Source organism: Thunnus thynnus, chromosome 6 (assembly GCF_963924715.1).
Source record: "Thunnus thynnus chromosome 6, fThuThy2.1, whole genome shotgun sequence".
Taxonomy (NCBI): Eukaryota; Metazoa; Chordata; class Actinopteri; order Scombriformes; family Scombridae; genus Thunnus; species Thunnus thynnus.
This window is the reverse complement of record NC_089522.1, coordinates 19,396,085-19,408,504: the sequence shown is the minus strand read 5'-3', so window position 1 is coordinate 19,408,504 and position 12,420 is coordinate 19,396,085. Positions and strand designations below refer to the sequence as shown.

The window sequence follows — 12,420 nt, the reverse complement described above, 5'->3', positions numbered from 1 at the left end:
AACTGACTGAGCCCAGAAAAAAGACAATCAAAGGAGAGTACATAACAGAGAAAGAGAGAGACAAACACCATCACAGACCTCTGTTTTTGTCATTTGTAAATAAAAATGCAATCCTTTGACACTTTGAGCGGAAAGATGCTTACATAATAATTCAAACTGTGTCATTTGAAAGTGTAGCTGACACAAAACAACCTGTGTTGAAACAGGGAAGCAGGAAATAAATCACGTTTAATCACTGTCCTAGCAACAAAGCAAACAAACAAACAAAAAAAAATACAGGGAACCTCACTTCTGCCATTACCTATGTCATACCCTTGTAGTTTTCAATAGATTCTATGTCAGACTTGATACTGTGAATATGAAGTCGATGTCTTTACCCCACTTTTAAAATGACACTGAAAAAGCTCTGCCTGTCTGTGCTTGTCGTCTTTTTTACTCCTGGTAAATTTGCGCACAGTTTGACTAAACACTAATACTGGATCATCTAGGTGATCTGTTGTCACGGAGTACGTACTACATTACCAGCAATAGTACTAGGTCTCTACTAGGAATACCAGAGGCAAAACACATCCTCTTCCAACTCTGTAAAATACTTTTGGCTTTCTTTGGGCTGATACTAACCTCATGATCAGAGAGAACTAATGCACAAAAGAGGAGTCCAAGAGACCTTAGAGTCTTGTGTAGTGATGCACTGATATGGTACCGATATGCTATATATTCCCATCCATACTGGCTGATATGATGATGATGATGATGATGAGTTTTTTGTAAGAGTACAAATGCATGTGTAAAACTGGTTAAGCTTTTCTGATGTGTCCATCTTAAGTCAATTAAATATATATTTTTAAAAAGACCACAATACATTTTCTTCTGCTGCTAATTTGACAGTTGTTTTAAAAGACAGTCTACTTCTACAGAAAATGATAGTTACACATTAGCTACATATGGGCAGACCAATTCCAGTATTGCTTTTGAAATATACTATTGGCTGATATGGACAGTATGCTGATATATTGATGTTTCTAGCCCTGTCTGTGTGCTCTTGATCAACATTTTATTTCATCAACGTGGAGCAGAAGTGGATGCTTAGTCTGCTGGGACTGAAGCTTCTCCTCCCTGCTTTAGTAGAAACCCCGGCAGTGGTTTCATCCACCTAAAGACAAATCCAACTCCTGTCTGGACTCAGAATGACATTCAAGATTAAAAAGGCCAACTGAGAGTCATCAGGTAAAGAGCTAAAAGGTCACTGTCCATAGTTACAAAGGTCATCTTTGATGGGCTTTGATGAGCAGTATTACTAAAGTTACATGGTGAGGGGGCTGTGAGTTGAGAGAACAGACAGAATAGCGCATGTTTTTGGTGACAGAGATCTGTGGATGGCTCATCCAGTGTCCTCCGTGTCTCTGTGGTCACCGTTACAACAGACTTCCCTGCTTTAAATTCTCCCTTTAAGATAAAGTAAATAAAATCCTTTGTAACACCAAGGAGGACAAAAAGTACAAACACCAAGTTTCCTAACCACATAGAGTACACATACTCAACAACTTTGAAAAATGCCCGCTGAGTTTGGGGAAGAAAAAACGTTGACAGCTATAAAGACTACTGAAAGCATACTGTTGTTCACACAGGAGGTAGGGATACAACAGGACAACAACGAGAGAGAGAGATAGAGAGAGAGAGAGAGGAGAGAGAGGAGAGAGAGGAAGAGAGAAAGACAGAGTGAGGGAGAGAGAGAGAGAGAACGAGAGGACAGCTTCACTGGTTCTGCCAAACGATGGTCAAATATTACAAAATATTCTATTAACAATATTCACAAAGAACCCGGGCTCAGGACAGATTAGTGTCAGAAATTCTCAGAAAATGCCTTGTGCTTTTAATTGTGGTGGTTTGAATTCAAAATGTACTTTTTTTTTTTTTTTTTTTGGTTTCTTTGTTAGAGAATTGCGTTATTTGAGGTCCGTTGGGCTGTAAGAGCCAAAGGGGAAAAGAATGAGGGGGGGGGAAATTTCAGAAAACTATAAAAACAAATTTTTTACTTCAGCAGAACAGGCACATATTGTGTAAAAAGGCTTGTAGCTGAGAATTTTGGACAGAAATGTGTACAATGAACCCTTCAGAGTGGCAGCTAGTCAAATATACCATATACTGAGCCATAGAGACTTCCAGAAGAATTGAAACAAGTTTTCAATGAACTGAGACAAACACATTCACACAAACACACACACACACACACGCACACACACACACAGGCACATACCTCCTATCCAAAACGTCACAATTCCTCTATCTAGCAAATATTCACATACACTCATTCACAAATATGAAACTCATTGGTAACGCCATCACAGACAAGCCTACCATATGTCATTTTTAAAGATTTATCACTCAAGTGGAATAATATTGGACCTTAAAAAGGAATGAATGGTGGCGTATTTATCTATCAACAGTGTAAGTGGACCAAAATGACACAAAACAAAAGGGCAGGGTTAAATCAGTGGAAAATGGTTTTGATAAAGTATTGTTTTCTTTCTTTTCATTTGAGTTTTGTTCTTTTTTTCCCTTATGTCTCCTGCTAAAAAAAAGACAATGAGAGTCAAACTTAAGCGAAAATCATAAAAAGGTGCTTTGTGCTCAGTGACACATGACTTACTCTGGGAACTCTCGAGAGGCACATTCTCAAACGCCTCCTCATCTAAAACGACTCCCTAAACATATTTCCCACTCTTTCACCCACACACACACTTGCATACGCACACACATGCATGCCAACCGTTAACATGAACGTACTGTATCTAAAAGCCATCCTCCGTCTGTACAGGGAGTCCATGTCGTTACAGTACATGACCAGCAGAGGGCAGGCTCCACCACGGCCAGACTAGGACTCTGAATGCCTTCTCCTCCATCATTCCCAGTCCTCCTCTGTCCCTCAGTCTGTCTCGATGAGTCTTTTATCTGTCTTTCTGTGTGACGCGCCTGCACTCTAGTCTTCACAGTGCGGACACCTTCACAACGTTCTGGTGGGCGGGGCCTGCGGGCAGATGAGCATCTCCCTCAGGAGTTGTCACTGGCGGCGTGGGAATGCTGATGATTGCTGTGGTGATCTGGCTGCTCTGGCAGTTCAGGGGTGCTTGCTCGTCTACGCGCATGTTCAGACTGGAGCGGCTAGAAGAAAAGGAAGAAAGAAAAAAAAAAAAGAAGGGTTGTTTGTTTATGTTGAAACAATTCATTAGAAGTAAGCACACACCTGTGAGCCAGTGAGGACAGTGAGATAGGTTTGTGTCCCAGATGACTGTGGTTGAGGAAAAATGAATGAGAAACCCTCCTCTCTCCTTTGAAAATGTCCTTTGAGGTGTCCTTAACCAAGAAATTTTAATCCCTAAGATATTTTTTAAAGCTCCAATAAACTACGTTTTTGACATAACCATTAGATTAAATCACTCTGTGTAATAATAATAATAGGAAGCTAGCAGTTCCAAACCCACTGCTGTCTCAGTACCTGGTCTGAAAGGGTCATCCTGTACGGAAGTTGCTTTATTTGGAGACAAAAGGAGAACAAACAGGTGGAGTTTTACTAGCGTTCATAGTTCAGCAGTGACAGCTGTTGGGGCTGCAGTAATGTCAGTCAGACCAAGTAAACATTCTGATCAAACGACCATGTAATGTTTATGGGATGCTAGTGGTGCCAGACCCACTGACAATCTACACCCAAATCTGCAGCTCTACATAGATTTCAGGGCCAAACAACAGAAAATCAAAGTAAAAGAAATGTGTGTCCCTCACAAACTAAAAATGTTTTTCTCAAGAATTTGCAGGACCAAACCAAAGCTAAAAAGGTGAATAAATATTCAACATACTATACATTTGTAAGGTGGCCAGAAGAGCTCATGGGATGCTCATGTTGCTCTGTCTCTTTGGGGTGTAAAAGATCTGACGTTTTCAAATGAGTTTACTCTAAACACTTGAAAAGCTGATGATGTATTATGGCTGGTCTGTAACCTTTGAGAGTCTTACAGGCTCTTATTTGTAAAAAAAAAAAAAAAAAAATCACTATATGTGGCTTCAATTCCAACTTCTAACCTGGTAATTCATGACAAAATTCTCAGATTCATCAATGACTAAAAGTATGTGAACCATTCAGTGAATGCTGTGACAGTAAATTAGCACCTCGTTGTCAGTTGTCATTAGTTACATGGTGGCTCATTAGGCTAATGTTGGCTAATTGTAGAAAGCTTTATTTATTGTTAGTCATTAAGTCAGTGGTTTGAAGTTACTTGATAAGATGTTGCACTCCCAGTAAAGCTGATGAAACTCCACAGCCACAGGCAAAGGCATTTATTTTACTTTTTGAACCAAAAAGGAAGAAAAACATGATTTTCAGTGGATCACAGCCATGTTTTCTTCATTGGCGTTTGAATTAGACTGCTATTGAACACATTTGGAGAGAACACTTTTTTTTTTATTAAATCCATTATTTGTGCTTTTGCCAAATATCATACAGACTCCAAAATATAATAAGAGGTGAGCTGAAGGAAAATGAGCAAACTAGAAAACTCTGTCAAAAAGTAATTCCTACAAACACCACAATTTTATTGTATAGTATATACTGCAGCTGTGTTAAGAGTAACCAAGGGTGGATTTTGTTCTTTAAACTGATTTCAGAAATTTAACATCAAAGCACTCAAATTAAAGGCTATTGGAGTCTTTTTGCCCTGATCTTACCTGGTGCTGAGGGGCTGGATGTGGATGGTGCTGAGCTCCTGCAAGCCTTGTTGGTGTGTGTGCGTGTGCGTCAAAGGCTGCATGTGTGCTGGGGCACTGGCGTTCGGTAAAGGGGTGTGGTGCTTCTTGCTTCGGCGGGTGCAGCATGTGCCCGTCACGCCATCTTGGCTGGAGAGGGAGGGGCTTCGAGACGGGTAATTCTGCAGCCCTGCCTCCAGGTAGCTCTGCTGGTAATACTGCTCGTCCACAAACTCGTGGTTCTACAAACAAAGACAAAGAGAATGAAGGGAGGAAGACAGTGAGAGAGAGAGAGAGAGTCATAAAAAAGACGGGACATTTACAACATTTATATTTATGACCATGTACTGTATATGGCTTGATATAGCCTGTCATTTTCTGCTTCATTGCGTAGGTCAATAACTCCTCTGACAAAGTGTGATTATTTTGGGTGTGCGTGGCTCTGTGTGTGTGACAGTTTTTAATGTGTTGAAGCTTGGCTCCTAGTCAGAGGTCCTTAAAGTGGCTACAATCAATACTTTTATACTGACAATGGATCTATCATGACTACTTGTGCTCGTACAGATAATTATCACTTGACTTTGCACTTCCCCTTAGCTCTCCGGAGTTTTATATCACCTTTTGGCTCATTGTTTTGGTTTTCTGTCCCGCAACTTTACTGTTTTGGTTCACTCTCACCACTCTCATCGGCATCCTCATTTTCAGCCATAGCAGGTGTTTACAGCAAAAACAGCTCTAAAATCACATTGTACTTAACTTGCCCAGAACCAAATGGCAGAAAGACAAAGTTAGCAGTTAGCTGATGTACATATTTAAGCATTTAGCAGCTTCAGTAGAGCAGAGATATTTGGTCCAGGAGTTAATGGACACCAAAAAAAGAGCTGTAGTTACATTTTTCAGGAGGGCACAAACAAGGCTCCAAATAAAAGCTAATGTTGCTCGGTGTCTGCTGGATGTGTAAATAGATAACTGTTTGCGAACACATTTGCTGTATCAACTGAAGAGTGTTTATAGCTTGTGGCCAAAAAAATCAGTTATTGCAGGTTTGAGTTTGGGTTGTTTGTGTACACCAGTGCATGCTAGATCCTGTTATTTGCCGTGCTCTGAGTTGTTCCAGGCTGAAATGGACAACGAGTCTGTATCACACACAGGCAGACGAGTGCGTCATAAGGGCAATGCAGTGTACCGGACATCACGCTACAGTGGGCTGCACTTGCCCAGGTACATAGAAATTCTGTAGATCTCTACTCATTACGCCTGACTGTCAGTTATTTTCACCTGATGAGCCACGGTAGAGAGAAATGTACAGATGATTGCACAGTTTAGAGATATTAAATTACTTTTTGAAAAAAACAAAACAATTTAAATTGAATTCATGTGTGATTCTGAAAAAAGAAAAGTTGTGCACGTTGTTTTTGCTCATCATGAATAGATATATTGTTGAAATATTATGGTTGAATGCGTGTTTGTGTGTGTGTGTGTGTGTGTGTGTGTGCACTCACAGTGGTTTTCTCCAGACAGTGCAGCAGGTGGTGGTGCTGGCTCTCTAATAGAGAGGCAGACTTGCTTAACCTCTGCTCCTCTTCAGTGGAACTCTGTAATCACACACACACACACACACACACACACACACACACACACACACACACACACACACACACACACACACACACACACACAAAATGAGCACTATGCCACATTTTTCTTCCAGGAAGACACTAATCAGATGTGGGAGGTGTGCGGCCGGCTGCTGTCTCGGTACCTGATCTGAAAGGTTCATCTTGTATGGAAGTTGCTTCAGTTGGAGAAGGAGACAAAAGGAGAACAGACAGGTAGAGTTTTACTAGTGTTCACAGTTCAGCACTGAGAACAGACAGCCGTCAGGGACACAGTCATGCCAGTCAGATACTGGGAATATTATCATTTTGACTCAGAGTAATGTCTGCTAACATCAGTGGAGCCACTGCATTGATCTGTGGTGGAAGGGAAACTCATTTCTAATGGATATACAGTATATATATATACTATTCATATCAAAATTTCCATCATGACATTTTGACTCCATCTCTGTTATTGCAAAGTCTGCCCACAGGCAAGTCGTTAATGACTTGTTTTCCATATTCCTTTTTTTTTTTTGGCCTGTTTATGTGTGTGAAACAAGTGGGCACCATTTCTGGGTCTGTGGTGGTTTGTATATGGAGCTCATTTCTGAGTAGTGGTAAGGTAAGTGAGAGAACTGAGTAGACTAAGGACTAATGTGGAGCCTTGTGGATCCTCTAAGAAAGTAGAGGAACCAGCAAAAACAACAAAAATATAATCAAACTTAAAGTAAGATCAGCAGTTCATTTGCTTATATTTCACTATATGTGTTTTTATTAGTCCAAAAATATTTGAAAAGTTTCAACATTTCCTTTGTGCAGACAAGAAAAACTAAATTCAGGAACAAAAACCTTAAAACATATATAAAATTCTGTTTGCTTTTTGTGCTTTATGAATACTCTTTCTCTGAGGTAATATTTGTAACAGTCACCCTGAGCAAACAAGAGACAAAGTTTAATATCGTTATATATCTGACATCTAAGCAGGTTTTGGGAAGAGCTAGTATCTAGAAAACACAGATTATTCTCCATTATTGTTATAAGTGTTGGTCATAATAGCCTTAGCTTGACACTGGGAAGATGTCTCTTCAGTATATTTCAGAATGTCATCATTGTTCTTGTCAGAGGTAAAGCAATGTTTCACATATACAGACTTTCAACAGCTTGCATCAGTCTTTCCCAGCAGAATCTGTAGCTGAGCTGTTTATAAAAAAACAAAGCCAGAAAATACGACCCTGATCCTGCATGCTCCACAGCACCGCTGAAAGGCAAGTAAAATGCCATGTTTGGAAGATTTGTAGTAGCAATTTTCTGTTCGTTAAGCGGGTGACTGGTGTTGTAAGTAGGAGCTTCTTTGCTGAGAGGGTACATTCCTGCGCTGATGACTTGGTCCGTTCTAGCCAAGACTGCTCACCTGTGTTCATGCTGCTTATCTGTACCTAACACAGCAGTAAAACACAGGTGTTTAGGATGAGTTATTTCTGTCCCTCTCCATACATGCGACTAGAAGCCCATATCAACAATCTGTCTGGGGGCGGCTATGGCTCACTACCCAGGTGGCCACCATACTGTAGAGAGTGGAGACAGCTTGATCTGCCGAGCGACAAAACACACTGTGCAGCTCTGCATGGTGCTGTACATGTTGTCTGTAAATAGCAGCCTTAGAATTACATGCAACTCAGACAACAATTAACATTTTATTGAGCAGGCGCATATCTTCATATCAACTAATAAAGTGTTGACTTTAGTCTTAAGCAGCAAGTCTGCAGTCGCTCCCAGCACTGACACTTTGTTGCTATTTTTAAGTCCAAACTGACAAAAATTAATGTGATACAGGAAACAAAATATATTAACCAAAAAGAAAATGAAAAAGCCACATTTATTTGAGTAGACAGCACAGGTGACTGACTGCTCATGAATTTAAATGACTATCTGTGGAAAGAAGTGAAAGTCTGGAAATACTATTAATGTTGCACTCAATCACTTTTAAGCTGCGGCTGCTCGGTATGAAAAACAGGGACAAAAAAGTGATCTCATGGCAGTTTTCATGATAGACACTGTGATTGTTAATGTCACTCACCTTATTTTGGCTTCAGTGTCGTGTTTGCTAATAAAGTGGTAAAATCACAACCACAAGAGCATACAGAGGAAACACAAACTACTCTATTAAGTTAAAATATTCCCACATTCCAACATTATTATTATTTTTTTAAACTTTTGGCTGCAGACGTCCTAATAAACCTGTGTGCGCTCTACACTGACTTAAATCTTAAATAAAAGCAACTCTTCATAGGATATGGACTAATACACACAATGAATGTTATGTTCTTCTCCGAGTGTCATAAATTATACTAACAGCAAAAAAGAGTCTTCTTGTTTTTAACATATTTTGCAAACTTTGTTACTCGGTAGAGTTTCTGAGTCTCTCTTCATACTGAGTCAAGAGGTAATCTTAATCTTAAATCTTATTAAATTTAATAAATTCACTTCATCAGTCAGTATTTACTGTGCAGGCAAGCTGTGCTCATGACTATTTGCTTAAAATAACTGCAACATAATCATTTACTGTACAGAAAACATATACACACATACATAACATATAAGAAAAACTGCAACCTTTGCAGTATATTGTCTCTTCAGGCTAAATCAATATGAATTCAATGTGGTATTCAGCCATAGCTTGAGTATAAGTCCTGGTGCCCTTCTGATTCAGTCCTCACCAATGTTACTCAAGAGACACATGGAGAAAGAGCGAGAGGGAGGAAGAAGCAGTTGTTTTTGTTTTGCTCTGTGTCGGCCCCAGGCCAATAAAATGCTTGCAAACCGCAACATTTTGGTGAGGCGAGGAACATCCTTGAGTTGTGTTTACATTTCATGTGTTTACATGTGTTTACATGTCTGCATTGCCTGAGGCCTGTTCCTCAGCTGGACAGCTGCGCTCAGAGATGCTCACATTAGAAGTGCCGCTTATCGAATGAGATCACAGTTTGCTGCTCTGATGGGACACTGTGTGCATTCTAAGAACTGATCATTTGAAGGACAGGCAAGCGAGGCCTGCATCCAAAGACTGAAATCCTCAGAACCTTGTTTCTGAGGATTGGAGATGAAGAGGTCAGGCTCTCTGTGTTGTAAGTATGTCTCATGTGGAAAGGTAATCCTGAAAAAAAACATGACAACCGAGGATGGTCTTACCGTGAGCTCCAGAGCTTCGTTGAACAGGCCGTTGCGCTTGCTGTGGAGGAAGGCATTGGAGCTTCCTGTCTTGGATATTCGTATCCTGGCCAAGCGGGCTTTCTGCAAAGAGCAAGAGACCACCTGCCAGTCAGTGCCTATGCCACATCCTTTTTCAGAGTGATTTGGTATCATTCCCACTGATTTGAGCTGCAGTACGTTCACATGCTTGATATACATTTTTAGTTGTGATCTTATAGATCAAATCTAACATGCTACTAAAGCATTCACTCTGATCTCCTGTGATAAATTCACTCTGATCTCCTGTGATAAATTCACTCTGATCTCCTGTGATACTTATGAATGATTTATGGTGACTACACGATAACAGATTCCTTGAGTTGAAAATGAGTTAGAGCAGCACCTGAGAGTAATGCAGGTAAATCCTGTATGAATTAAGCAGCAAAGTGTCATTCTGCATTTAAAATATTGAATTCAATTTATTAGGGCTGTTTTGTGCTGCTACATTAGCGGCTTTGTTTAGCTAAATAAATCAAGGAAGTGTCCATGCCCATAATGCTTTACATCTCCACTTCTGAGCCACTATGTTAGTGTCGGCTTGAATGCTTCTTTACTCATTACACCCGTACAGCACAGTGAGTGCACAGTCCAGTCTTTTCTTTTTCTCTTTCTTTCCCTCATGCTGTCAAATCTCTCCTCTGAGGCAGTCAGCTACAAAGACAAAGAAGAGAAGGAAAAAAACAAGAACAGAATGCACTCTGGTCCTTGGAGTGAATCCTTTATACATCAGTTACATATTATTGCCTACAAGCTTTGATTGATTTTACTCAAACGTCCTGTTTTTTCTCTCAACCCAAAGCGCACTGTATCTTCTCAATGTGTGTGCTCATTTGTTTCTGTACACAGTCCTGTGTAAAAATGCGGGTCTCAATAAATCTCTCAGTTACTAAAACAACTGCTTTTACAGGATAGTGTAATGTGAGTCATTCATTTCTCTAAAGCCTGCCATTTTCCTGTCAAAGTCAAGAGTTGGGTGTCAAGCTAGGTGCGGCTTCAAAGTGTGTGTATATCTCTGTTTCTGTTCCGCTTTGTGCATTTTAAAACAGGGTGACAAATTCATTGAAGGGAAATTGGCAGAATAATGTTAGCTGTGTAAATGATGAGCAGACAGAGAGCTTGTTTAGTAGGGGGCCCATGCACTGCTGGGGGACTAATTGGGTGTGCGGATGTGTGTTTGCATATCCCTGTGTGCGGCTATGTATGCACGCCTCGTCTCCATAGATGAATTTCCATACATATACGTACGAGCCATATAGAGTAGAAGCAGAAATACCTCAGTAAAAGTATGGTAATGTATGCTAATTCAAGCTGATCCCGTCACTTGAGTTTCATTTAAAACATGGTAATGTTTGTTGACCTGCAGGTAGCTCATGCTGTGATTTAGTAATCTAAAGAGAAGCAGGGGAGATAAACAAGAACTCCAGTAAACACACACATGCACAGAGACCAATCTGTACCAGAGCATCTGTAGCAGAAACCCAACTCCCTTCAAATTGTTTACCATCTCACTGAAGCACTATCTTTATCTATCTTTTTGTCTCTCTCACCCTTCCTCCTCCTGCTCTCCTTGACAAGTTTTTCTTGCTCTCTTTGTGCCCTCACACCTATGTACATTTGTGCTGGCACAGCATTCCCTCAGGCCTTTGGGATAACCCTTCTTTATGTTCTGGCCTTTTGCTCAGCCAATGGGATCGTCTCTCCGGGGTCACCATGCAAACAGGAGCCCGTGACTGTGGCCATGGTTGCCAGGCAGCGCAGAGGTAATGGAGGGGATGTTAAGAACACGTCCCGCTAGATTGAATCTACTTCTACAGCTCTCTGATAGATTCCTGGGGCCTTTGGGACCCGGGCGTTTGTGTCTAAGGCCCATCTGTGCTTTCAGGCAGAGCCTCTGCAGGACAGATTGAGCCTGAATTGCTGCTGAAGCATCACTGAGAGCACAGAGGAGTGTAAGGAAACCATAGAAAAGAGGGCTTTCATTAACACCTACACACACACCTACACACCTACACACACACACACACACACACACACACACACACACACAATACCATGTGGAAGGTTACATAGCCAAAAAGTGTGACTGCTGCACATTCCTTCACAAAGAGACACACGCAGTCTCATGAGAACCACATATCCTCACACACAGACACAGAGTGAAAAATTCTGTTATAGAAGATTGTAATCATAAAATAAGCTATTTCTTCCCTCACATACAATACACTTTGGATCATAGGTCTTTTCAATACGAAATTTGTCTGTGGTAACTTCAAAGTACTGTACAGTCAGATATTAGGACTCCATTTTAAACCTAATATTCCCTTTGTAAATAAATGAGGATCTAATTAATACATGGAGGACAGAAATGGAGGTCAATAATAATGACGTGTTTTTAAAATGTATTGTTAACAGTTTTTTTTAAATCACCAAAAGGAAGAAAAAAGGTCTTTGGTAAACAAACTTGTAACGTACAAGTCACAGTCAGATAGTGTGTTGTTAGCAGTGGTGTTGAAGAGTAAGAACCACACCAGCATCGAAATGGACCACATTGTCAGGTATGTTTACTGGTTGTTGCTGCAGCAGACCAGATAATTAGCTTTCTAGCCTGCAAACTGACGTTAGTGGTGCACTTTTCCCCGGTGAATGTTTGTTTGGTTGCTCGTTCAACAAGCTAAGATGCAGGACAAGACGTGAGTTCATTTATGTAGTAAGTTAGATAAGGAGAAGGCTTTAGCAGGAAAGCTAATGTGGATTGTTCAGAGTCTGTGGCTCTCGCATTGTATAGCGGGAGAACGCAGGATGTAGTGATTTACACAGCAGATACATATGCTGT

General features: G+C 40.6%; 1 protein-coding gene across 3 annotated transcripts in view; it reads right to left on the bottom strand.

Moving 5' to 3' along the window:
* Window positions 1-1,593: 1,593 nt before the first annotated feature.
* Window positions 1,594-12,420, bottom strand: part of kcnd3 (potassium voltage-gated channel, Shal-related subfamily, member 3) — a 98,683-nt gene continuing 87,856 nt past the window's right edge. For 2 of the 3 annotated variants that reach the window (XM_067592402.1, XM_067592401.1), the window contains exons 5-9: window positions 9,528-9,629; window positions 6,500-6,532; window positions 6,240-6,332; window positions 4,720-4,979; window positions 1,594-3,162 (exon numbers count right to left, since the gene is read on the bottom strand). In XM_067592402.1, the coding sequence (XP_067448503.1) occupies window positions 2,988-3,162; window positions 4,720-4,979; window positions 6,240-6,332; window positions 6,500-6,532; window positions 9,528-9,629 (663 nt within the window). In that variant the 3' untranslated portion in view covers window positions 1,594-2,987. The remainder of the gene's footprint in view (window positions 3,163-4,719; window positions 4,980-6,239; window positions 6,333-6,499; window positions 6,533-9,527; window positions 9,630-12,420) is intronic. The other variant, XM_067592403.1, reaches the window with a different exon arrangement.